The 25,264-nt window shown below is 41.6% G+C and overlaps 4 protein-coding genes across 9 annotated transcripts; 3 read left to right on the top strand and 1 right to left on the bottom strand.

The window, feature by feature from the left end:
• The first annotated feature begins 513 nt into the window (after positions 1 to 513).
• On the top strand, positions 514 to 10,573 carry kdm2ba (lysine (K)-specific demethylase 2Ba). Of its 3 annotated transcripts, none has more exons than XM_041041535.1 (10): positions 514 to 665; positions 4,267 to 4,488; positions 4,695 to 4,838; positions 5,680 to 5,766; positions 6,145 to 6,432; positions 6,579 to 7,396; positions 7,615 to 7,778; positions 7,878 to 8,039; positions 8,476 to 8,694; positions 9,238 to 10,573. In XM_041041535.1, exons 1-10 carry the CDS (start codon positions 612 to 614, stop codon positions 9,417 to 9,419), a joined length of 2,340 nt encoding a protein of 779 aa, XP_040897469.1. In that variant the 5' UTR covers positions 514 to 611; the 3' UTR covers positions 9,420 to 10,573. The 3 variants fall into 3 exon arrangements, with proteins under 3 accessions (XP_040897469.1, XP_040897470.1, XP_040897468.1); XM_041041536.1 differs by having other exon boundaries at positions 4,264 to 4,488; positions 6,154 to 6,432; XM_041041534.1 differs by having other exon boundaries at positions 4,264 to 4,488.
• Positions 10,574 to 10,763: 190 nt separating this feature from the next.
• On the bottom strand, positions 10,764 to 17,472 carry rnf34a (ring finger protein 34a). Of its 3 annotated transcripts, none has more exons than XM_041041540.1 (7): positions 17,335 to 17,472; positions 16,528 to 16,816; positions 15,162 to 15,548; positions 14,565 to 14,627; positions 13,990 to 14,191; positions 13,752 to 13,781; positions 10,764 to 12,790 (listed from the first exon to the last, which is right to left on the bottom strand). In XM_041041540.1, the coding sequence occupies exons 2-7, from the start codon at positions 16,729 to 16,731 to the stop codon at positions 12,603 to 12,605; spliced, it is 1,074 nt and encodes a 357-aa protein (XP_040897474.1). In that variant the 5' UTR covers positions 16,732 to 16,816; positions 17,335 to 17,472; the 3' UTR covers positions 10,764 to 12,602. The 3 variants fall into 3 exon arrangements, with proteins under 3 accessions (XP_040897474.1, XP_040897475.1, XP_040897473.1); XM_041041541.1 differs by having other exon boundaries at positions 16,528 to 16,807; XM_041041539.1 differs by having other exon boundaries at positions 16,528 to 16,746.
• A 479-nt stretch (positions 17,473 to 17,951) lies between these two features.
• Positions 17,952 to 20,877, top strand: c7h5orf34 (chromosome 7 C5orf34 homolog). Of its 2 annotated transcripts, none has more exons than XR_005894268.1 (11): positions 17,952 to 18,228; positions 18,314 to 18,403; positions 18,494 to 18,835; positions 18,917 to 19,179; positions 19,258 to 19,356; positions 19,661 to 19,781; positions 19,900 to 19,991; positions 20,070 to 20,148; positions 20,231 to 20,323; positions 20,430 to 20,476; positions 20,613 to 20,704. XR_005894268.1 is itself a non-coding variant. In XM_041041537.1 (11 exons), exons 1-11 carry the CDS (start codon positions 18,025 to 18,027, stop codon positions 20,792 to 20,794), a joined length of 1,617 nt encoding a protein of 538 aa, XP_040897471.1. In that variant the 5' UTR covers positions 17,952 to 18,024; the 3' UTR covers positions 20,795 to 20,877. The 2 variants fall into 2 exon arrangements, 1 of the variants encoding a protein (XP_040897471.1); XM_041041537.1 differs by having other exon boundaries at positions 20,226 to 20,323; positions 20,613 to 20,877.
• A 546-nt stretch (positions 20,878 to 21,423) lies between these two features.
• Positions 21,424 to 25,070, top strand: LOC121184887 (FYN-binding protein 1-like). Its single transcript, XM_041042803.1, has 11 exons — positions 21,424 to 21,455; positions 21,621 to 22,116; positions 22,305 to 22,377; positions 22,889 to 22,938; positions 23,091 to 23,113; positions 23,214 to 23,319; positions 23,451 to 23,496; positions 23,936 to 23,970; positions 24,091 to 24,142; positions 24,317 to 24,345; positions 24,688 to 25,070. The coding sequence occupies exons 2-11, from the start codon at positions 21,648 to 21,650 to the stop codon at positions 24,708 to 24,710; spliced, it is 906 nt and encodes a 301-aa protein (XP_040898737.1). The 5' UTR covers positions 21,424 to 21,455; positions 21,621 to 21,647; the 3' UTR covers positions 24,711 to 25,070.
• The last annotated feature ends 194 nt before the right edge of the window (positions 25,071 to 25,264 follow it).

The following is a 25,264-nucleotide window of genomic DNA, read 5'->3' as shown; positions in this document are numbered from 1 at the left end:
CATAACGACATGAAAGCGTATTCATGGGCGTGTCGTCTAAGCCTCTGAGTAATTCTGAAACTATTAAATGTTAAAAAAAAAAAAAAAAAAAATCAAATTAACCTTTGAAGAATTTAACCTGTACCGTCACTCACGCCCCACAAAGACAATCAGAAGCAAACACAAACGTGTGTAGGAGTGAACCTTCTTGTATTACCTGCTAATCTTCATTTCCTGTTGCATCGATGCTGCATTTAGGTAGCATTTGAATAAACGTTGCAACGTGTGCCGACCCTGGACAAATAGACTAACACCTTTATGCCATACTTACCTTTTATCTCGCGTTACTGTTTCACATACACTTCTACATTTGAAATGTGAGTGCAATTATTATTATTGCTTCCACGGTCGAGTGATACGTTAATGCTGTAGGTGGTTCAAGTAAGCAGGAAGTTGGCGTTTCCCATGGTCCTTGAAGGCAGCGCGATGAACATAGCTAGCAGCTGCCTGTGCCTGAGTCGGTGTGATGTGAAAGAGGGGGTGGGAGGGGGTGATCCGAGCCGAGCCTGGAGGAGCCTTGTTCAGCCATGTTAGTTTTCTCTGCTGTTCACAAACGATGAGAGAGAGGAGCCATGGCCTTGTCATTGAGCGGAGACGATGAGGAATATGATTCAGAGTCTGAGCAGGTCAGAGCTCTTACGCTTCATTATGTGGTCTCTCTGTGTGCGTGTGTTATTTTACTGTGAAAGAAAGCCGTTTGTGAGCTGAAGTGAGTGGTTTTTCTTCAGTTGGTTCAGGCGGTTTTCACCCGCTCACCCTTCTCTCTATTTTCCTCTTTCTATTTTAGTCGAGTTGAAAGGAGAAAGGCGTCTTGTTCTAAACCATCCTTCCACGGTTAAACGGGTTATAGAGAGGTATTACCTAGCTAAACATTTAATACATAGCACAGAGTTAAATGGAATCGGACTCCTTATCAGAATTGATACCCTGACCGTCCAAACACACCGTGTCCTCTCCTCCTTGGACACCATCTGTCATGTTTGCCACCACTGACCCATTTTGTACGGACTACCTCTTAACACAGAGCACTTTCATCCAATAATGTTAGAAATTCGTGGCTGTGGCCAGGACCCCAAAGTCCTCCATTAGCATTAAGGCTATCCAACTTCATGCTGTTCAAAGCTGTGATTTGCTCATGTGCACTAAACTCCCGTATTTCCTCTTTAGAAAATGCTTTTCCTGCGATTAATGCCCTCATACTTCCTAAACTTGCCCCACCACCCTGTGCCTTTAAGAGGGCTTTAGGCAAAATGTTGTTGAAGCAGGGACTGAGGAGGGGGATGGGGAGAGGGAACAATGAAGTGGCTCTACTTCTGTTGGGTTTCCAAACTGGGGTCCAGTGACCCCCGTCAAGCCCCCCAGCAAAATTAGGGTTGCTTTGATTTCAGCTGGATTTTGTCCACATGCTGATGATTTTGGTCAGGCGTCAGACCAAGCATATTGTCCTGTGAGGGTCCTGAGCACAAAGTTCTTATGTGATATGAAGTCCATAGCATGGATGCTTTCTCACTGGGCTCTCTTGGAATATTGCAAAAGTCTTCATTTGATACTGGGACTGTATTATTCAGGAGAAATGAGTGACATGTTGACATGGGTGACAGCTCCTTGTGCTTACACAATGTTTATATCCACACCAACCATTTAACAGTTCCTCATCACAGAGGGTATTTTGACCTCTTCTGTTGTGACACATCTTTGGAGACAGTAACGCACTCATCTAGTTGTGTTAAGGACCACTGTACATGAGCAGCAGATGATGAGCCTTGTGACTCCCCTCCGCTGAAATCCACGTTGAAGCTGAGTCAGAAGACTGCACTCAGAATATAGGCCATGTTTTTGTTCACAGGCCCCAGCAACCAATCCCAAATTCCTGACATATTACTGCACAGAGTTACAGTAAAGACGGGTCAGGTGATGGTTGCTCTGTCGATCATGCTCTGAAAAGTGGTCTGCTTTGATTTGTTTTTGGCCCAATTTTATTCTGCTAGTAAAATAACCAGATAGAGGTCACGTTCAGGGAACCAAAGCATCATCAATCATTTGTTGTGGTCAGAACTTTGCATAGGCACTTTAATTCATCAGACAATCTGCTCAGAGGCTCTGCAAACCTGACGTCAGGTAAGCCATTAGATAAACAGTTGTGTCAGACAAGGTCAAGAAAATAATGCAGCAGCAGAACTAAAAAAACACTGTGTGATGACAGCCACCCCTGCAACAGCAGTAGCAGCAGCAGCAACAGTCATTTCTTTGATGTCTCCCTCCCATATTTCCATGGTAGTCAGATGGATTTATGGAAAGCTGTCAGATGGATTTATCCCTGTTTTGATTCAATGCTCCATCAGCAACAGCAGGCAAAGAACAACCCATTGTGTTAAAAGAAACTCCGCGATCTAAGTCTATAGATTTCAAAAAAGTATTTTGCTAAATACCCCGGAGGAGAATTGCTAAGAAGAACTGTTTGTGGTAAACATGGAGGCACATGTTGTTATGAGGATGACAAAATCAGGTCAACATTAATGACCTACTGAGTAGGTTCTGTTTTTTCCACAGTCAACAGATTCAGGGCTGCTTTCTCCTGTGGGTAATATCATTCAGAGAGCATCAGTATATATTGTTGTCAGCCTGGAATGTCTTGTTCTATTTCTATCTCGGTTTACCTGTTTAACCTGTCCATACTTATTCAGCGTTGTTATTCAGAAATGAAGGAAATGTGCGCTTGAAAGCTATTTAATAAAATACTAATGTTTCATAAATAAAGGTAGAGTCATCAGTAGTATGTTGGCAGTGTTTAGTTACCAGCAATATCATAAGAGAAATTACACTTGAGAAGTGCTCACAGTCTCACACTAATAAATCATAACCTCCACTGTGAGCTTATTTTTATCCATCTCTTGCAGTCCTCTATTCAAACAGTTGCCACCAGCAAGGCAAATGTGTTGCCAAGGTAACCTCTCCTGCTAGAACAAGAATCACTGTAATGGTCTATGATTTGTCTTATTTTCATAGTGCTGTACAATCCTGCCATGGCAACAGGGAAAGAGACTAAAAATAAATGTGAGAAAATTACAAACCTGAATTTAGGGTAATTGATTCAAAGCTGAGTGTGTGTGTGTGTGTGAGTGTGTGTGCGTGGATGGGTGGGTGCTGAGTCTTTTCCCTCGCAAATTTGCAACATGAGTTTAATCATCCTGTTACCTTTTCTTTCATTTACTCGTATGAGTCACACAAACAGTGTATGAGTGTAGTTCTTGAAAAGGGTCAGAGCACAAGAAGTGGTAGCAGTGGGGCAGGTTTTGATCTGATAACTTACACGATCATTTCTTTTGATGCCATTTTAGATTCTAATATCTGCAGCTGACAGTTAGTCAATCAGTTGATTACCTGATCAGAACATAAATTGCCAACTATTTTGATAACTGATTAACAATTTAAATTATTTTGCAAGCACAATATCAAATATTTATTGATTCCAGCTTCTCCAGCTTCAAGATTTGCTGCTATTTCTTGATTTATATCTTTGTACACTGAACATTTAAACATGCCACCCTGGGCTCTTGGAGATTGTGATGGGCTATTTTTCACAAATCCTTGACATTTTACAGTTTAAACAGTTCATCTGTTTATTGATTTATTTTTTTACTCTATTTTCTGACATTTTGTAAACAAAAAGACTAATCTCAGTAATGAAATTACATGTTAGTTGCAACTCTAATGCTTGGTGCAGATGTGTGAAGAGAATCCTTTATTTGTACCCGTTTCCTTGTGTCTCAGTTCTCTGAACAAGTTATAAAATCCCTTCAGCATAAATGTAGAAAGCATGTTTGGTCTTGAATTTTTCTGGCAGGTACATCCCTGAAAGCTTCCCTGTTGTTTTAATCATCAGGAGAAAGAAATACACAGAGATTCAGAAAATAGCTGCAGCTAGAAAGTCAAGACTGGCTAGGGTGTGTCAAACAGCAGCCGAAAAAGCCTATCATGACTAAATGAAAAGAAATTGTATTGTGTCGATGCAACATTATCAGGATTAATTTCAGATCCAGCAGTTCAATACAGATAAGCCTGATATATACAGTGTGTTGCACTCATTATCTTCCTCAAAGATCCTTGTCACAGTGGACAGCACAATTGTTGTTTCAGTGTACAAACTTGTCGCCTTCCACTGACCAAAAGTCTATGAATTTTCTCGCCTTAAACTCACTCTCACTCTGTCTGTTTGTCTTCCAGCAGCGGGCAGCCAACCGGCCGAAGCCCAAGATGGGGACGTCGTCAGCCGTTAAGCTGCCGTCCAACCGCAGCTCGTCCGGTGCCAGACGCAGGAGGACACGCTGCCGAAAGTGCGAAGCGTGCCTCCGCACTGAGTGTGGCGAGTGTCACTTCTGCAAGGACATGAAGAAGTTTGGAGGACCGGGCCGCATGAAGCAGTCCTGCATTATGAGGCAGTGCATTGCGGTGAGTCAGTAGTTGGAGACTTGTAGATATTACAAATATTCAGAGTTTGTATTTTTAGAAAGTGTTCGCCACATTTATCCCTAATAAGTCTAAAGTTTTAGAAATTGCAAACTTGTTAGCAATCACAGTGTCTTTACCGAAAAAGGCAACATCACTCATTCAGTTTATTTATTTCTACTTTTTTTATTTGTTCTTGATCCTTGCAGCCCGTCCTACCCCACACAGCAGTGTGTGTGGTGTGTAAAGAGGCAGGGAAGGAGGATACACTGGAGGACGAGGAGGACAAGTTCAACTTTATGCTGATGGAGTGCTCCATCTGCAACGAGATCGTCCATCCCAACTGCCTCAAGGTACAGAGGGCCAGGCTGGGAACAGTTGAACAGCTCCATCTCAGTCAAGTCATTCACACAATGACTCATCTGTGTTAAAGTAGTGTGCCAGCAATCCCATGTCATCGTAACATAATGTGAGTGACTCAGATGATTGGACTGTAGTCACTGAGGGTATCTGGATGTGGAAATGGTGTTGTTTATATAACTCTAGATACACTCATTGTTCTTATGTGGTTCAGAGGTTTTTATGGCTCAAGCATGACAGTATCATGTTTGAGGATTTGACTGCTACCACATGCTCAAAAAAACAAGTACAAACATTTACTAAATGAGCTAAAGCTGAGCCCATTGCCTTAAAAGGATGAGGAAGAGGATTGCCTAAAAGTGCCAATGGACTGTAGACTTTACTAGTTTAAGCGCTAAAGGCATTTTATGAGATAAAAGCAAAACAAAATGTAAAGCAGCACACACCCTGTTTGTAACTGTAATGTTAAAAACACAACAGGTTGTTGCTAGCATCAGCTTGGTCAAACCTGTTTTTCACAGATGCACTGCCTGGTTGTTTGGCAGCACATAACATACAGTAATTTAGACGTTACATCCATTTAGAGGTGCATATTTCAGCTCCTGAAGTAGGAGTCTCTAACTCTACTTCCCTTTTCTATGTAATGCATGAAGCAAGAGTCTGCATGTTTAGTACGGCTGAGGTTAAACTGAGCTGACCTGCCTAACAGGCACACATCACACCATTCGCTTTCACTTCCCTTGTCTTCTTTGTGTTAAACAATCTGCACATAGGAATTCGTTAAAACTTGTTGGTCTTGTTGAAATCTGGCTCTATTTGTCGTCGGTTTCTCAGGTGAGCGATGCGTCTGGAGTGGTGAACGATGAACTCCCTAACTGCTGGGAATGTCCCAAATGCAACCATGCTGGGAAAAGTGGAAAAGTGAGTACAAATGTGTGTGAGTCAGAGTGTTTAGGTTAAGCAGCAGTTCACAGTAACTGTGTGTTAGGATTTTCAGTCACAAGAAAATTACTACTAAAGTGTCTGGCTATTATTCACAGTTGTTTTGTTATTTCAGTATTGCTTTCTTTATTTCAGTTTGTGTTTTCAGCTTGCCACTTCCTGTTTACAGTTTGTGAAAGTCAGTAACATGTGACTGTGTTCGTCACAAAAGCAGGAAACCACTGACATACTAAATGTTTTTTATTTTGGTCACAGTGACGAGTTTATTAAACCGTAGCTACTCTTGAAGCACAGTTGGTTTTCCTGGTCTCTATAGGCTAAAGGTATAAAGTTGTCTCGCAATTTTTGTCCCCTTTGGCACTGAAGCAAAAAAGGGGTCCGGGCTTCAAATATGCCTCCAACCTCCCCGGCTCTCTGCTGAGGGAACAGAAGCCTGTGAAGGAGGAGGGGGACGCTTCCTCTGCAGCCAAGAGGAGACCCGACAGAGAGGAGACACCCAGGTACAGACCCGAGGAGTCTCTCCACCGACAGCCGCCACTGCTCTCCCCCAGCAGCCTGCCCAGGCCCAGGCCTGAGGACAAACTGAGGAAGAAGAGGAAGCTGTTTGATGATGATGAGGAAGAGGATGCCAGTGTGAGGAAGAAGGTTTGTATCATATATGGAGTGACTGACTATTTTTTTTTTTTTTTTTTTTTTTTTTAACACATAATGAATCCAGGTGTTTGGGGATGATTCCACTTTTATGAAACCAAAATAATGTAAGTCATTCTCATGCCATATTTTTCCTGCAGGAAAAGTCAGATGATCCATATTTTTCCAAACTTCTGCACCAAATCAAGACAGAAGAAGATGACGAAGATGCATGTGAGGAGGAGGATGACGAAGGAAGGGAGCCTCACTTCCGGACTGGTGTAGAGAAGAAAGGGCGTTTTGGAGACACCGAAGAAGAAGGGGATGACAAGGACTCCAAGAATGAACATTTGAATCCCTGCATTAAAACCCCTGTGGGAGACAGTGACCAGTCTCACTGCAGCTCTCCTCAGGCCGGCCCCAGCAGCGAGGGCGGGAGCGAGACCCAGGAAAAAGGCCCGCGTCCAAAAACTCGCCGTAAACGCCGCTTACCCAACAGGGAGCTGAGCCGAGAACTGAGCAAAGCACTGAACCAAGAAATCCAGAAGACGGAGGACTGCCTGGCCAACGAGAACCGCCAACCCCTAAAGGTGGAGCCGGAGACGGAGAACGAGGAACCCAAGAGGTTGTTCCGCAACGGCAGTGAACTCGGGGATCAGAGGTCCCACCTCAAGACCAAAGAGATGAACGGGACGCCGTGGGAGCTGCGGCACTTTTACCCGAGTCAGATCACTCCACTGGGCTTCAACAGGAGCACCCCAACCAACCGGCCGGTGCCCCCACGCTCCCCACCCAAGTGTGTCCAAATGGAGCGGCACGTCATTCGGCCCCCTCCGATAAGCCCGCCTCCCGACAGACTACCACTAAAAGACGGTAAAACACACGTTATCCAACGTGAGGTCTGGATGAAGATCTTTCGCTATCTCACACACCAGGAGTCGTGTGTCTGCATGAGAGTCTGCAAGACGTGGAACAGATGGTAAATGCACAGCACAGACTGAAAATAGCACGTTTGCATTTTAATATTCAAAATCACAAGCATTGCAAAAGAGCCATTACTGCACAGAGTGCACAGTTCTTCTCCTTTTATGTGTGAAAGTCAATTAGAGCTTGTTTTTTTTTTTGGGTGCTCTGCTTTGACAGTGTGACACAAAGACATAACACTCAACGCACATCTTTGTTTCTGATGTCCGATAGGTGTTGTGATAAAAGACTGTGGACAAAGATCGATCTGAACCGCTGCACCTCCATCACTCCACTCATGCTGAGCGGGATTATCCGCCGACAGCCAGTTTCCCTAGACCTCAGCTGGACTAACATTTCCAAGAAGCAATTAAGCTGGCTTATTAACAGATTGCCAGGTACCCAACTCTGAGTGTTTATTGATCCATTAACAAGGAAAATTCTGTTTGTTTCACTTGTTCTGTGTTGGTATTTTAACATGCTGCTGGGTCTTTCAGGTCTGCGGGTGTTAAAGTTATCAGGGTGTTCTTGGGCTGCTGTGTCTGCTCTCTGCACCTCCAGCTGCCCTCTGCTGCGTACCCTGGACGTGCAGTGGGTGGAGGGACTTAAAGACGCACAGATGAGGGACCTCCTCTCACCCCCCACAGATAACAGACCAGGTAATTCAGTGGGTCAACAAAGCACAAGCGCTGCCATGGATGGAGGTTTTATTTCCTGTCTCCCATGGTGCACTGTGGTCCCTGTTTTGTGACATTTAGGCGTAGAATTGTTGAGTAAATGTAACATTCGCGTAGCGTCTGATCCCATTACATAAAGGTTAAACTCCTTAGTGATTAGTTTACTGACTTAACATTATTTTGGTGGTGGATCAGTCATGGTGGTTAACGTTTCACATTACGTCACCAGTTCACACTCCACATTATGGTTCCTTTTCTGTAAGAGCAGAGATTATCGTTAGTGAAAGACGGGTATCAACATTTTTTTTCTTTAATATGAGGGACTACATTTGTAGCATGAAGACATGCTAAATGTCATGCACCTGTAGACAAAATACAGAAACGGATTAATGATGCTGTTTATATCACTGACTGACAGGTCAACTAGACAACCGCTGCAAGTTGCGGAATGTGGAGGACCTGCGTCTGGCGGGTCTGGACATCACTGACACGTCTTTACGTCTCATCAGTCGGCACATGCCCTTGCTGTCTAGGCTGGACCTGAGCTACTGCAACCATATCAACGACCAGTCAGTCAACTTACTGACAGCGGCAGGAACCACGACCAGGGACTCTCTAACAGAAATCAACCTGTCCGGTGAGAACTGAGACCTGAGGGAAACACAGGCACAATTGCAGGAGTTTCTGCGCTGTAACTGACCAATCAGGGACAAGTAAATTTAAAAAGTGAAAAACCATATTTTCCTTTTGCAGGCAGTTCCACAATAACTCAAACTGGATCTCAGTGTTTCTTGAACTCAGCTAAACTGTGGCACTTTTGCAGGATGTAGGGCTCAAACTGGGCTCAGATTGTAGGAGGCTTTTTTTTTTTTTTTTAAGATGCTGACACAATCTGGAGGCATCACACACAGAGAAATTTTTACAAATCTGTCTTATGTTCCAGTCAGTTGGAAGTTGGAGTTGTAGCTGCCTGCCACCATTGTTAAAGAGCTGTAAATGAACTGAGTCTGCCTGTTCCAGTAGAGCCCAGTGGAAAAGACTGGATGCAGTTCTGTGTTTTCTTTTGTCCCAGTTGCATAATCTACGTGCACTTTGAGATCTTGTTCTTTTCTTGACGTTACACATCAGGAAAAGCGGAGTAAATGAAATTACTGATTATTGTTCTATTTTCTTTTTTTAGTTTGTAACCGGGTCACAGACCATTCCCTAAGCTTTTTCAAGCGCTGTGGAAGCATCTGTCAGATAGACCTCCGATTCTGCAAGCAGGTGAGCAAGATGGCCTGCGAGAGGTTCATCGCAGAGATGTCTGTGAGTGTACCGTTCAGACTGAAAGAGGACAAACTGCTGCAGAAGACAAGCTAGTTCCTAATTGGACAAAAAAAGATTGAAAAACTGTCTTTGCACTTAATGGAACAATTTTTTTTCTTATTATACTGGTCCCTATGATGAGTCTCCGAGTCAGTGTCACGGTGAACAAACTGAAGAGAGAGACTGATTTCGGGGCGGAGAACTTAGATGAACTCTTAATGTGAGGAGGTGATAAACATTCACTGGATGGACAAAGAGGAAAAGGCGTGCATGCATTTGTGTTGAGATTGTACTTTTATAAAGACATGCTTGTAATTGACAGTTGCGTTGTTTATTTTAAATCTTTAAATATTTGCAAACGCAGTATTTTTATACAAGCATCATTTCATGAGTTTACAGTGTCTCAGGAGCTAAAATATCACAGTACGGCATGTGTACGGAAATTTCTCACCTTCCTCAGTTTGCCTTCATACAACAGTGTCCTCTATGTGCCAAAATCTTTTTTCGACATCAGTGTAACTTCAATATCAGACAAAAAATAACATGTACAGTAATAAATATTTGGTTAAATTATCATAAACACTTGTTGAATATTTAGAATGTATTTCAATAATGATAAAAGTAAACAAATTTCAGATTCCTGTTACACCCTCATGTCTTCAGTTACCTTAATGCTTTTATTAGCTGTTGAGTTTTGGTGTTTCATGGGATTTTTATCAACATTTCAACATTAATTTATTGTTTTTTTTTCTATTTTTTATTACAGTTTGTATTTATTCCTCTATTCAGTAATTTGACGTGGACTTCTCACAAAACTGGGTCAAAGAACACTTGCAAATAATTAAATCAGGGCGGTTTGAGCCTGTTGCAGCTCACGGTCTGAGTGTTTAACACCCAGAATCCAATAGCAGGAATTTTGACAGTCACAGTAAACAGAGGACTGACAACTTACCTGACAATGACTTTCTATAGTGCAGTCAACCCCACATATCTGATTTTCTATACAGATTTATATAAGCAACTAATTAAGGTCTTTGCAAATTACTCATTTGCATACATTTAAAGATAAACTCCCATAGGTGTTGTGTGTATTTTGGGTGTTGTGCTATAATCTGCTATCACCTCAAGTGAATGTGATAATGTTTATATTTGTAAATCCAAAAACTGAGTGCTAATATGCATTAAAAGAATTTCATTTGTACCATTAATGAGTTTTTAGTTTTCACGCTCTGGTGGAATTAAAAGATGTCAGGCTGATTTGATCTTTGTGGCAGGAGTCATGATCACTCGGTTATCAAAAATTGTTGGCAATTTTGTGCTGATCGCTTACTCGACTCATCGTTTCCACACTATTACTTTATCCGAGATAATAAAGGGACACCGTTTGTGATGCACGAGTATACAAAAACAGACTTTAATTAAAATCTTTAATTACCAAAATAAAAAGTTCAACATTCCCAAATACAAAGACAAAACCTTGCACACAATTATACCCTCTCTAGAGGAAAAGTGCAACCTGCTCCGCTACTATTTCTGATTGTAGGGGACATTTTTACTGTAATAGCAGCAATGTTGACTTTGTGTGGGTACAGTAGAGAGCTGGGTACGTCTAAATGAGTAGGATTAAGAGAAAAGAAAACCAGTAAATTGAGTTTTATAGGTGGGTAAGATGGAGGATATAAGTAACCAGTGCAGGTCGTATAGGTTGTTGTCATGCTCTGGTTCAAGAGGGACAGATAATTCAAGCAAACCTATGCAGATTAAACATGTGTCAAACCACTTGACAGGAAAAAGTAACTCTGGAATAATAAACTAACCCAATCCCAGGGACATTTGAATAATCTGATATTACACAATTTAAATCAAATGGAAAAAATATAGATATATTCATCTCATATGGGTCAATATATGCAAATGTACATTAGCAAGTCATTACTTCTATATACTTTCTATACCACAGGTGTCAGTAAACTCGTCGCTATATCTTTGAATAGTTAGTTCAATATATTACTTCCTACATGAGAGAGAATCAACTAAAAAGCATTAAGACACTTCATTCCACTCCCAACAATATACGACGACAACAAAAAATAAAAACATTCAGAGTTTCACATCCACAGTTCAGCTGGAAAACAGGGAAGATGGTTGGATGAGTTAGCACCGGTTTTTGTCTTGTGTCTCCACTAAAGTGCAGAGACAGGACAGAGATGACAGTGGAGTTTAGCTATTGCTGTGATGACAGTTTCTATGATTCGTTTCAATGTGTAATGCTTCATGCTCTTTTGTAACAAAATAAGTGAATATGAAATATAAATAACACTCTGCCTTCATCATAAATCGCCATCAGTATCCTTGAACCACAGCGGCAGAGCATCTGCTCGTTTGTGGGCTGAGTAACACTAAGTTTAAAACTTGGAATGAAAACAAGCTCAATGATTTGTATTTAGCTTTTCTTGCTGACCTAAACAAAGTTGTTGGCCTTGTAAACCTCCTCTGTCAAGCTGAAATTTGGACCAGTATTCAGTCACTAGTACACGTGCTGCCTCAGCCACTATTACCGGCTTTAGCAGTCGGTTGTGAGCAGTGGTGCGTCAACACGCAGAGTGAACAAAGTGCTTTCTGTTAAAACGTGCTGAACAATCGACAGCCACAAGCTGGCCCACGCAGTCCAAGGAAAAAAAAAATGGGTGAGAAGCGTAAAGGGCATGACCCATTATTTGGCACCTAACTCTCCTGTGCTTAGGTTCAGTGTGAGTCTGTCCTCGATGTTACTAAGATATGTATTCACTTGCAGCAGTTGTAAAGAGAGTTGCTCTAAAGAATACAGAGTCGAGCGCCAGCTACAGTTTACAGGCAGATCTGAGGGTGATGAGTTGTGTTTAACAAGACTGCACGTGGCTGAGTGCCACACATTCTTTGTGTTGTAAGAATTGTAAGAAAAGCAAAACGGACACTTAGGAATGAACACAGATTAGCGATATGTTTACTTGAGGAATGACTCGCAGGAAAGTACGAATGTAAGCTCTGCCCACTGGTGAAAACAAAGAGTCAAACTCTAAAGAAAAACACATTTCTTGTAATATTTTGATGTGCAAATAATGTGAATACAAACATGAAACATCCACAAAATAAGTCTTTTGGGGATTCAAAGGTAATGAGCTGCATGGTTGAGTTGAAGGTACAGTCTCAGTCTGAGCTGCTGCTCTGTAACAGGTGCTCTGGTGTTGTTCTGGTGCACTAGGACTTGAAGACATGCACGGCCCTCACGACGTACTGCCGGCAGATCGGGCACTCGTTCATCCTCTTGCCACACTTGGTGCAGGTGACCATGTGACCGCACTCCAGGAGAACGCAGTCGATCATGGCGTCCATGCAGATCCTGCAGAGGTTGTCGTCATGGATCGTCAGCGGACCCTTCTCGCCGTCTGCGTGAGACAGACAGGGACACAGAGAGGTGAGTGGAAATGTCAAGAAACTGCTTTAAAACACAGTGGGGGAAAAAACAGAATGACATTTCATGCACTGAGGCGGGATAAAGGGGGCAGCAAAATACTCAGGAGCTTAATAAAACACCTCATCTTATCCAGTGTGCCTTATCTTGGTCAGGTCATGCTCACAATCTCCTGAAAAATGTCAATGGCTGTTGTGGCTATGTGTCAAGATGTTTCCATGACAACCACACAGTCTATATCGCCGGAGGCTTGCTGGTAAGAGAGTGAATGTACACAGCTAACATGCTGCAGTTCTCAGCATAATTAGCGTCACACGCTGAACACATGAATAGCTGACCTTGGGAGATTGATCTCATGGTGGATCAATGTTCCTGGAGCATGACAAATGTAACTGAAATACTTAAATTTAAGTTTTTCAGTGGGATACGTGAACATTCATTTTCAACAACCAGACCAGACGCCCTCACGGAAAATGCCATTCCACAGGGAGCAGCACATAGAAGGATTTTACAAAGAAAGGGTTGGATAACCAATGAGAACGGGTTCACGACGAATACAGATGCAGTGTAGATGTGATACTGTTCATACGATGGAGAGGCGAGCCACAGATGGTATGCGTGACCACGGCAACGGTGGCAAGGAATCTATAAGCCTTACCTCCGATGGCACCGTTGCAGATGGGAGGGGGGAAGGCCACCACTTTAGTGTGGGTAGGAGTAAAGCAAGCAAGAGACATTTCATCATCATCCTGAATGACTAAACTCACTGGTATGAGTCTGCTCGTGTTTACATGTTATCGGTGTAGATACTTCTACTTAACATTATTACCTACAGGATATGTCAGAAGAAAGATATTAGTTTGCTATGGTTAAAAACAGGATGTGGTATTCAACACCAGCATCTAGGACAATTCAAACAAATGGTGAAAGCTTACCTGTGGTTACAGTACTGCTCACATTTTCCACTGCAAGAAAGAAATCAGACATGATCACTGGGTGCACAGTAAGCACAAGGAAGGGTTCAATACTTTTATAGCAACTTATATCTATACTGTCTACTTGACAGCATATGTTCTATAATAAATAAATTTACGATTTCTCATAGCTATCAACTAATAAATAATAAGAAAACTACAAAGTTCCAGCATCATCCTCTCTGTGCTTAGTACCTACATGATTTTCTGTTCTCCTCTGTCTCCCTGTACAGTCTGCTGACACGCTCCACCAGCTCCCACTTCTCACAGCACCCTGAATAGTTGACGAAGTTCCTGGCCAGGATCTCCTTCAGCTGTCTGACAGACAGGCCCTCGATGTCCCTCAAGCTGGAGATGTCTGAGAGAGATGCTCTGGCCCGGCGTCGCGCCTGAGGACTCACCTAAAACATCAGAGTAACAATTAAATTATATTTTTTTGTAAATCAAACTTTTATTTGTTTTTAGGATTTAGTCCCCTGTTCATCACAGATGGTTTTATTTCTTACAGCTTCTTTTGTGCAAACAGCACTTTTTGACTATAATTTGAAAATTTGGTTTTTATTGAGTACTGCATTCTGCAAGACACTGCAGCTTTTACAGCAAGGGAGAAAGCAGTTTCACATCCAGACAAGGAAATCTAAGCATTAGCATCTCATTTTCAACCCTTACACTGGTTTCCTTGCACGCCATCAGCATTCAGCAATAGAACTGAAATGAATTTGTCAATAATTCGCATATGACTGATTTCAAAACGATTGCAGGAAATCTGATCACCTCAGGAGTGTGTTCACTGGGGTCCAAGTTGAGGAGAGACACCGACGTGGCGTCACCTATATCCTGCAACACAGCAACAACAAACATTAGCGTGCACTACATGCAAGGAACAAGACAGCTAGCTGGGGATTAGGATTAGACACTCTTCAGCCAGCCCATTGATACCTTAGGAACAACAATGCCTCGTCCCTTCCATTCATAGAGAAGCTTACTGCTCTCTAAGCAGGCCAAGTACAAGTATTTATAGTGGAACCTGGCTGCTTGGAGCTGAGCTCCCTTTTCATTGCCAGTTGCACCACTTCTTATTCTCTCTTTTTGTTTGTGCCTCTCAGCTTTCTAGAATCCCAATCACTTTCCTTTTAGCTGGGTTACAAATTGCAGTAGAGTCAAGGTGAAAAGATGAACAAAAAACCTCACTCCAGCACTTTGCCTCTATATTTGTCTGTGGCAACATGTCAAATGCTTCCCATAGACTCATTTGTAGCTGCTCAACAAATAGTCTCCTTGAATGGGTGATATAATGCACTAAGATCTGCACAAATAACCTAAAGAGCTGTGGAAAAACACTAATGTGTTTCACTACATGTTGGTCCTGACCTGGTTGGTGTCAGAGCTATCACTCCTGCTGAGCGGTTCCTCCTGAGAGGCGACGAAAGCAGACAGCTCAGAGGCAGACTGTGTGGTAGAAGGGGTCGGTGTATACAAGGAACGCGAGTGGAGGCTTCCCGTGTCAGGGTCCTCCTCCTCTTCAATGCCTTGGTGACAGAGCACCAAGTCCACCAGGTCTTCCTTTTCCCTGCAGGTATCGGTGGGGATGTTATGGAGCAGCAAGTACTGACGCAGGTCCTTTACTCGTAGACGCATGAGCCGAGGCCGCTGAAAGGCCGTCGCTTTCAGCAAATGGCATGTGGCACAAATGCGCAAATTCTCCTGCAGCACGGAGCACAGCGAGCAGAAGCTCTTCTTGCAGTCGCAGCAAATATACTACGGAAGAAATAAAGTGAAAAAACAAGATGATGGAAATGAAGCAATTAGAGATTTATGCACACCTTCTACCATGTGTTACTGCCAAAAATGAAATTGATGCATTAGACAGAAAAATGTGGCCAAATGTCCCTATCTACCCTTCGTTTTCTATTTTCAATTTATTATTTTTTATTTTTTTTACAATAACCTGTGATATTATAGACAAAAGTAAGAAAGCAGTTAAGTGGAGAGACAACATTTAATAGATCACTGGAAAGCATATCCATGCCAGTAAACTCACACCTGCTCTGCATCTCCAGGCACAGAAACAGGAGGCAACTCATTTCTTATAAGTGACAAACATCAAACAGTAATAAATGCAAGACATGGGATTAGACTGGCACGATGAGTGAGTGAAGCACAAGGTTCAGACAGAATGCGACTGTGTGAACCATGCATGAATATCAGCAAACATCATATTACAGAACCAGTATGTAGTCCATCTGTCTCTGCGATCAGCTAGAACGGCACAGCGTTTTCAATAAAAATTTGTTGCCTCTGGGTCTAAATTAAATCAACTTTTGTGTCCCCCCTCCAACAACTAAATACTGTCTCTGCCGTTTAGAAAACTCTTGCTAATTATGCTCTGCACATAACAACTGCTTTATAATATACAAGATCCTGTGATATTCTAAATTAAAAAGCAACAAAACAGACTGGTTAATTTCACTCTTAATTTTATATAAAATATAATGGCCAGACAGCATTAAATTATTAGGACCCATTTTAAATGTAAACATGCATGAAAACATGCACTACATGCCAAAAAATAGATCACTCAGTTTTTCACAGCCAAGAACACCACGTAATTAGTACTTCTGTCTAAAATATTCATTTAAAATTCCCTTCTGCTTCCACACATGCACTTTTGCCTTCTCATTAAGTCAGCTGACCAATTAATAAATAGTGGCATCCCACAGACCACCCCAGTACCTACCTTCCTCCTGAAGACTGAGAAGGCCTGGCCACAGGCCTTGCATACAAGACTGGGACTCCCTGAGCTGGTGGGCGGGTATGTGGAGTAGCCCGCACTGGGGGCAAATCTGAAGGGTCCAGCACCCGCCCCAAACCCCGGCTGCTGGCCTCTGACGGCCCCAGTACCCATGACTTCATTCAGCAGACCACAGCATGAAGCCCACATGGACGAGGCCCCTGCCTGTCAGTCAGAAAATACCTTCACTTCAGTATTTCCTATCTTCACATTCACCTTGTTGATGCTGCAGAAACTGACAGGACATTTAACATGAATGGGTGCAACCGTAACATTTAAAGACAGAAACAAGACCTGCTCTTTGTATAGAGACTACATATGGGTGCTAATTACAGATGAGATGACCAAAAGCCTTTATCCTACAATGCTAGTTTAACACAATCAAGTGCAAACGAAGAGGTGCAGACAGCCGGAGCAAGCAGCTACAATTGGAACTATACAAACACACAATTAAGCTAACTACATAGTTAAAATATTGCTGATAACCAGCCAACGTTAACGCTGCAAAACAGCTGAACAAACAGCTGAACAAAAGCTTCAATGTGAAAACAAATTTACCAACATGATTTCCTGCTCAATATTACTGTCTATTCAATGTTTGTTGACAGCTGCCGTTTTGACAATTAGCACAGGCTAGGTAACATAACGGCAGCTCCGCCGACACAAGAGGCTTGCGTGTCATTAGCTAACGCAAGCGACAGTCTAAGAAGAGCTAAAATTGGAACAGATGTTATGTAAAGAAAAAAAGTGCACCTTCATTGCAGCTCCGGCGTGTCTACTGTGAAAGAACAGACTGACGGTGTAACCATTGCAATATAGAGCGTCACTTATTGCGCTGAACTGCCTGAATGCGTCTCGGTGTGATGGGAGCAACGATCGAGCCCCAGGCACTGTAACTGATACTGCTTCTTCTTCTCCTCTCCGTTGTTGCCGTTCTCCAGATGCAGAGATGCTGCGTTACTGCCCCCCACAGGCCACATGTAGAACTGAGTGCAGTTTGTCCATGTCACCACTACATTTTAAGCTTGCATTCCGGTGCAGCAGCAGGGCGCAGGATGAAAAAGTAGCAGTGGATAAAAATGTGGCAGTGGCAGAGCTGATGTTGGACTCTGGGATATGGATGAACATTTGTGAACGTTTGTACATTTGTTTGTACACTTGCTTTATTTTTTTCTAAAGTCAGATTCTCTCTCTCTCTCTCTCTTGTATATATATATATACAATATATATGAAAACTTTTTTTTTTAAGTTTAAAAAAAAAAACTCTTTTATTTACAACTTTTGCTGTAGCCTTCTTGCTGGCACTTCCGGTCCGGCTCTCTCCCTCCCGGTGAGCGCGCCACCAACAAACGTGATGACGTTGACCGACGTATCGCTGTGTTTTGTGTTTTGAGTTTTCAGCGCGTGTATGACCCAAAAAAAGTCGATCGATCCCATCTGATAATGGAAACCGACGCTAGCGTCAGTTCGATGATCATGTACGAGGATGAGTCGGTGGATGTTCGCTATGTAAACGGGTCTCAGTTACAACTGTCGCCGTGCGGCAGTGAATTCATGCTGGTGAAATCCACAGACCCCTCCGGCCATCCTCTGCAGCCCAGAGAGAGAGTCCGACAGAGGACGAGGTTCACCATCAGCTCATACAAGGTAAGGTGTCTTGTCTTGATTGTATCCTGCATTACAATAACTGCAAAGACTGAACTCCATTGTATTCAACGTGCTAATTTCGCAGGAGCTGATAGCAGCTGCCTTGGAATTCAGGAATAAATATGCAAGTCGACCTTATCTGCCAGAGGAACTTATCCCTGCTGAACACAAGAAGGTACCAAGAGCTATTTCCTAGACCACTGTTAGTTCCTCAAACTGTGCAATAATGTCAGTATCCATATTTTCTTCACACCTCCTCCTGCAGCCTTTTTTCAGCATTGACTCCTACGTGCAATGGCCTGAGTGGTCTTCCTGTGAAGCTGAGCTGGGGCCTGGAGGTGAGACCATCGTCTGGTCTGAGGAGGGGAGCGCTGCCCTCATGCTGTCGCCCTCAGGTGAAGAATTTTCGGTCAAGTTCACGTGTAGCCTCAGTCAGACTCAGTGTTTCAACAGAGATCCTGCTGATGGACTGGGCAGTCAGCAGCAAATCTGTCAGAGCACCAATAACGAGACCAAAGAGGTTCATCAGGGAAGAGGAAGTAAAAGGAACGAGTCGGTAAGATCAAGGTCCTGTTCTCCACGGATTATCAGCACCTCTCAGCCAAAGGTAATGCTTCTTAAAATATTCCTGTGGTTATAACTCAGCTTTGATGAACTATTTCATTCATCTCATCTCTTCCCTTTGCAGCCACAGGAGAAGTACCAATCCACCACTGTGGTCCAGCATCACTCCTGCCTTGCTAATGCCCCCATGTGGCGCTACCCTCTCTCCTTGGCTCGCCATCACTGGACAGCTTGTCTCTCTCAACCTAAAGTTGCCGGAGCAGAGGGAACCGGCAATTCTGCTCAGGCAGACGGGAAAGTAAACACGTCTGATGTATTTAGTGAAGAGAGAAGGTCTCAGCTTCCTCAGGCGCTGCCTGTCACATGTCCGTCCCCTCACAGACACAGGTTTGTTGATTAATAAGAGGCATGTAGTGCACCATTTAACAATACTCAGTGACTGATTTACTCACTCATGTATTTAAGGTGGAAGATTGTAGACCCCCTGGCCACAAAAGAACAGTCAGATCAAGACCTTCCAACAGAGCTGGTGAAAGTGATGTGGTGTCATGGAGTCACCTACAGGTAGGTATGCAGGTTTGTCAAAGGCCTTAAAGATCTTTGGAACGTTATGTTTGACTCTAAAAGAACATAGTTTTAAACAGTTTATTGTGCCAAAACATGTCAGAATAACTAGTTGCTTTCAGCAAATTGACTGAAACATTGAAAGTCATTGTGTAGATTTGATGCCCCAGAATGAGCATACACATTTAGTTACTGATGAAGATTAGATGTTAGGAGGATTTTTGTTCGACCTTAACATTTCTTATTTAAGAAGTTTTATATACAGCTCTGTGACTGTGTATTTACCTGTATGTCTCTCGTGTAGGATACTGAGCGGGGCTGTCTCAGTCATAGATGTTTCACCAGGAGATGGATCAGTGATCCGGTCTAATGGTGTCCTTAACTCTTATTTTACCCATTACCAACCTGAACTCCAGTCAGGGCGGGTATGTTTAAGCCTTTCATTCTGTAACTGTCATATAATCATCATCATTTTTTGGAAACTAGCATACAAAGCCAGTCTTTGCATAAATGCCTTATTATTTGACTGTGTGTATCTCAAAGGTGAAAGAGATATCATACCATTTGAATAGCCTTCCACCGGATGTATGCGGACAGGTGTACTCTGTGTGCTCTGTTGTGAGTCGTGCAGGCAGGTAAGTTTTATCACGCTCTGATGAATTTCATGGCTTTATTTCATTTAAATCTCCAACCGTCGCTTCACTGTCCTACAGGATCCTCACTTGCTACAACCAGGCCAAGCAATCGCTGAAGCTCCCTGCCACGCCCAGCTGCTTGCAAGAGGCCACAGAAGTAGTGATATCTGCAGTATTTACACAGTGTTCAATCTTCTGAAATTGCATTTATTTATTTATTTATTTATTTTTCAGCACAGGCATTTTTTGAAACCACAGATGCTTGAAGAAAACCTGTCCGACCCTACATCTGCTGACCATCACATGAATGTCACACAGGCAGTCGAAAGTCGGTGAGTTACATTGTTGTGGTCACTCTTTTGGTATTATCTTACTAAAAGTTGGATGCTATATTAAGAGCGTCTTCGTAATGTTCATGAGATCTTCCATTTGCTTCAGGTCAGATGTTGTAGCTGCAGAACTGGCGAAGATAAAACGGTTCAACTGTATCCTTCAATGCTTAGATGACAACATAAAGAGCTGTAGACGCAAATAGTTTTGTTTTTTTTATGTGAGATTTTTCAGATTAGCTGTGTATATCCTGAGGATCACTTTGTGTGCTCTTTAACATCCTGTGCCCAGTTCTTCTAGAGAACAGTCACCTACAAAGTTGTGAGAAAGGAAGTGTGGAGCCGCAAGTTCGTTCTGCAGAAGAGGTGACTCATGAACCAGTGAATGAGAGCTCCATTGCTGAAGCTCTTCAGAGGACATCCAGAGCCATTAAGGACATTGATGCTCTCATATCCACAGCGACACTGACTTGAAAGAGTGCAAGCAAAGTAATGTAATAATGTAAAGCGGTTTTACCATAATATACAGATACTCAAATAAACTTTTCTTTATGTGATGGTTGCGCAAAGCTCTCTATTGTTTTATTTGAATTTAGGAGGTTGTACTCAATGTACAACAGTCTCAGCAGTCTCTTCCTGTCATGGTCAGAGATAAGAACTTGAAATGGTTCAAAAATAATTTTAACACTTCAGTATTTCCTCCCTGTGTCCATGACAAATATAGTAGACGGCAGCAACGTAGAAGGTATGACATAAAGGTTTCACTATAACTGGGTTATAAATTTATTTTTTTAATTTAAGTGCATGAGTGAAATGTAAGTCAGTACTCATATGAGCTGTGGTCTTACTTTAACCATATGAAAGATATACATTATGCTGACAGCCCATAAAGGAGGGCTAGAAACAACCTATTTCATGCTCTCAAAGGTTTTACTAAATGACAGTTTCAAAAATCACAAGAGGAAATGAAGTTCATATTTATACACTATTTTCTATTTCTCTGTAAACTTAGTTGTCTTTTTCCAGTCAGTTGAGAGTCAAATATGGGTGGAGCATTTGTGCTTAGTGAATTGCATCACACAAACTATCAACAGACAGAGAAACACACACACTTGGGTCAGCACACAAAGATCAGGTGAGTGATTGCTAATTTTTTCAAGCAATGTTAAGAATTTCTAACATTTTTGTTTCCACTCTCCAAAGTGTGGATGCAGTCTTGCTACTTATGTTAATGTTTGGTGTAAGGTCTCAGTGTAAGGCTTGCCACACTAAACAGGTATTCATTTTCCTCTCTATATAGGAAACACAATCATACATCAGGGGTCTTATGGCTAAGTTTGCTAAAAGTCGCATCTCTGTGCCAGACGCCTCCAGCAAAGAAAAGGTCCGCGCTGTATCCTCTGTTAAATCTTTAATAAGTGTTTTGGAGGCAAATCTATCACATGCTGCGAACACAATCAGTGGATGCCATACTCAGAGAGGCACTGACTCCTCTAGATCCAGTGTCTCTCTTGCTTCAGCCAGCACAACCAGAGAGCAAAGTCTGACTGACAGCAATGGTTGTGTGAAAAACATCATCTGCACGAAACCCCCCATGCTCCCTAAAACACTGAAACCAAAATCCCTAAAAACACATGAAACCCAAAATAAATTTCAAAGAGAGAGCAGTCGGCCCTGTGTTCCCGTGAAGAAGCTACCTGATGTGCGTGTCCTGAGAGGCCCTCCTCCGAAGCCTGACAGACCTCCAAATGTTGACATTCGTCGATTCAGAAGGAGTACTAAACCTTTGAATGATGGTGAGAAACACTTTTAAATGCAATAATACAATAATTTAAAGACAAAGAAGAGAAAATCTCTATACATGGTTCTTGCTTTTTCTTGCTTTTTCAAACACTTAAATGATTTTTTTAAAAGTGTAAACAGTTGTAGAATGTGGTGAATGTGTAGTATAGAGATAAATAAAGGCAGCATTTTTGTTTGACAGGACCAGGGATGATGATGCCACGCTGTGTTGCTCCTTCACTTGCCCCTCCACCATTCAACCACATAGCTGTTTTGTGAGTCTCCATATTGTAGAGCGTCTTTATTATAATGCTGAAGGTCAACTGTTGATATAATGAGATGTGCAGGTATACACTGTATGCAGTGGCCTCAGAAAGTATTCAGACCCCTTTACTGTGTTGTATATTGTAAATGAATGAAATGGCAATTTTTGCCCGTCAGTCTACGCTCAGCAACTTGTAATGACAAAGTGAAATGATGTTTTTGCAATTTAAAAGAAAAATCAAAAACTGAAATCTGTCATTTACAAAAGCATTTAGACCTTTATTCAGTACTTTGTTGAAGCCCCATTGGCAGCTACTGCCAATTGAGCATGGATTGATGGGCTTACAATTAAATCTACAACACAATTAAGCCTGCAATGAGCTTTGCCAACTGATTTACTGAGGATTCAGGCTCCAGGCTCTGTTCATTATGCACAGTTGCAAAGAAACTCTATTCCAGTCTGCTCTTAAATTGTTTACATAAATGTATGTAATCTTGTATTGACTATGATCATTGTCTCAGCAGGTGTACAAAGTTGAACACCATGAGCCCTCCGTCGCACCCCAATGAAGGTTATGCTTAATTTTACATCATTTCAATAAATAAATCCACCATTGTTTTAGTCACTCAGGTGGCCAGTATCCACAATGTCATGTCACGCACAAGCAAATTAAATCAACTGACAGACAGGATAGCTGAAGCACTTTTTGCATTGTCTTCACAGAACATCCTTCTAACAGGACAGAGGTAATCCAGCCATCCTGCCATTTTTAGATTGCTATAGAAACCTGTAACAGAGATTATGTGAAAAAGCTGTCACGACTGAGATCTTCATATCCTCAACTAGAATAAAGGACCTGCTCATGTAATTGAGAAGGGCAAGACACCTGCTGGTTATAAAGGAGGAGAATCAGCATTCTCTCTGAATCAAGGAAGGATCATTCAGAGCACAGGTAACCCAGAGGGAAGATGACTGGCCAGTTTGCTTATACTGTCTTTCAGTCATTTCTTTTACTGAACTATGCTAACATGATAATAAGCCCTCTGTGCAGTCATGACTGTTGATTTTCCATTTTTCACAAAGTTGCAGAGGATCCCATTTACGATGATGTGGATAATCCAGAGACAAGGTTGTACTGTTTTTTCATATTTTGGATTTGGTCATTCATTACAGTAGAAACAGTCTGTACATTTAAAGTAAAAGTTAAACATATATTAAACAAAAGTGTCACTAATAATTATTTCCCATCCACTCCTGCTGTTACAAAATGTAGACTGTTATGTATGGGTGACACCTAGTGGTTAACATGATTCTTCCAACGATCATAAACTACTGTCATGTTGGTTTTACAGTTGAAGCCCTAAAACTCTCCTCTGCTAATACTACCATAAATCATACACTTTTTGTTGATGCTGAGAGTGAGACAAGTGTTAGGTTGACTCTAAGACAACTATTTTTGCATTTGGTTATGACATCCTGTCCATTAAATTCATTATAACTTTTGAATGTACACCCTTCAGGCCTGTTTTAACCACAAACTGCATCATTTATTTCTCTTCTCCCATCAGAGGTTTTCTTCTGCCGCAACCAACCACAGATGGAGGTAAATATGTCAGCTATCTGAACCTTTTTACCTTGGTTCTCACATCCTGTACAAACCATTGCAGAGGTTGCAGTAATATTATATACTAAACATTATTAATAATTGTCTCTGTGCCCATAGATGACATATATGATGATGTTGATTACCAGAGAGCTCTTCTGCCTTTTGATAGGTAATAGCGTCAATGAAATAAACCTATATTGAAAAAGCATAGATTTTTATTTATTTTTGTTTTTTCTACACTTTTTTTAACTACACGCTTACTACAAATACACCTTAACTGCTGCACCATTTAATGCCTGTGTCTGTATGAGAGTACATTAAGTTCTGATTATTATTTTCACAGGCCTGATATTTATGACAACATGAATGAAGGTATGTTCTGGAGGCTCAAAGTACCACCACCAGCAGTGGTGTAAATTATAATAAATAATAAAGTACTGTACTTCATTACAGTTTTGAGGGAGATATAACTCACGAGTTACTGTGCAGATTATGACTTTACATAAAAAAAACATTTTTTGTTGTTAAATATTAAGTCATACAACTGTAAGGTATTTTCATTTAGCTCTACCATAGCTGAAACATTTAAATTTTGCTCACACATTTAGGAATCAGGAAAAGTAAAACTATAATATAGATAAGAATATAAATGACGATGAATAATGAATGAATGAATACCTGATTTTTTTTAATTCTTTGGTTTTTTTTTTACAGGTTACATCTATGAAATCGAGTAATCTACAATAATAACAATGACAATTTGAAGAGCACAGATCATCATTACATGTAATGAACACTGTTTAAATTATCATGCATTTTTGAAAAGCATTAATATTAGTAAAGATACATTCATACATCTACTTCATGATGTATAACTAATACATGGTTTTGGTGAACATAATGTTTCAACCTGTTGCAGCAGCCACCTCTGTATGTTATTAAATGTGGCAGTGCTGAGCTTTTGAACAGTTAACAGTGTAATGGTGACGTGCTTTGACAAATAAGGACAAATCCTTATTCTCTTAAGTCAGTGTGTTGGCTGGTATATTATTAGAGAAAAAAATTGTAATCATCTGCATTTAAGCAACTTGTCTACATATTAAACGGATTAAACGGATCAGTACCGTGTGCATGTGTATTCATTGTTGATGTATAAATTTACCTTTAAAGTTAATGTTACTTATTTGCTCAATAATAAATCAATGATTGGGTGTGGTGAGGTTTAACATCTATTTTAAACGGTAATGTTACAACTACGATGAAAGCCAAAGCTATGCCATGCCGGGCTGTT

Source organism: Toxotes jaculatrix, chromosome 7, assembly GCF_017976425.1.
Source record: "Toxotes jaculatrix isolate fToxJac2 chromosome 7, fToxJac2.pri, whole genome shotgun sequence".
Classification (NCBI taxonomy): Eukaryota; Metazoa; Chordata; class Actinopteri; family Toxotidae; genus Toxotes; species Toxotes jaculatrix.
The sequence above is the reverse complement of the archived record's forward strand: the minus strand, read 5'-3'. Positions and strand labels throughout refer to the sequence as shown.

What these genes read in the sequence shown, in the direction of transcription:
- kdm2ba (XM_041041534.1), top strand. Translation starts at nt 612, where the DNA reads ATGGCCTTGTCATTGAGCGGAGACGATGAGGAATATGATTCAGAGTCT. An exon ending in TTATGAGGCAGTGCATTGCG is followed by an intron (nt 4,489 to 4,694) that starts GTGAGTCAGTAG and finishes TGATCCTTGCAG; the next exon opens with CCCGTCCTACCCCACACAGC. An exon ending in ATGCTGGGAAAAGTGGAAAA is followed by an intron (nt 5,767 to 6,144) that starts GTGAGTACAAAT and finishes TTGTCCCCTTTG; the next exon opens with GCACTGAAGCAAAAAAGGGG.
- rnf34a (XM_041041539.1), bottom strand. An exon ending in ATAGCTCTGACACCAACCAG is followed by an intron (nt 14,628 to 15,161) that starts GTCAGGACCAAC and finishes GCTGTGTTGCAG; the next exon opens with GATATAGGTGACGCCACGTC. An exon ending in CCAGTGAACACACTCCTGAG is followed by an intron (nt 14,192 to 14,564) that starts GTGATCAGATTT and finishes CTGATGTTTTAG; the next exon opens with GTGAGTCCTCAGGCGCGACG.
- c7h5orf34 (XM_041041537.1), top strand. Translation starts at nt 18,025, where the DNA reads ATGGAAACCGACGCTAGCGTCAGTTCGATGATCATGTACGAGGATGAG. An exon ending in GTTGTGAGTCGTGCAGGCAG is followed by an intron (nt 19,992 to 20,069) that starts GTAAGTTTTATC and finishes ACTGTCCTACAG; the next exon opens with GATCCTCACTTGCTACAACC. An exon ending in ACACAGGCAGTCGAAAGTCG is followed by an intron (nt 20,324 to 20,429) that starts GTGAGTTACATT and finishes CATTTGCTTCAG; the next exon opens with GTCAGATGTTGTAGCTGCAG.
- LOC121184887 (XM_041042803.1), top strand. Translation starts at nt 21,648, where the DNA reads ATGGCTAAGTTTGCTAAAAGTCGCATCTCTGTGCCAGACGCCTCCAGC. An exon ending in ATCCTTCTAACAGGACAGAG is followed by an intron (nt 23,114 to 23,213) that starts GTAATCCAGCCA and finishes ATCCTCAACTAG; the next exon opens with AATAAAGGACCTGCTCATGT. An exon ending in GTGGATAATCCAGAGACAAG is followed by an intron (nt 23,497 to 23,935) that starts GTTGTACTGTTT and finishes TTCTCCCATCAG; the next exon opens with AGGTTTTCTTCTGCCGCAAC.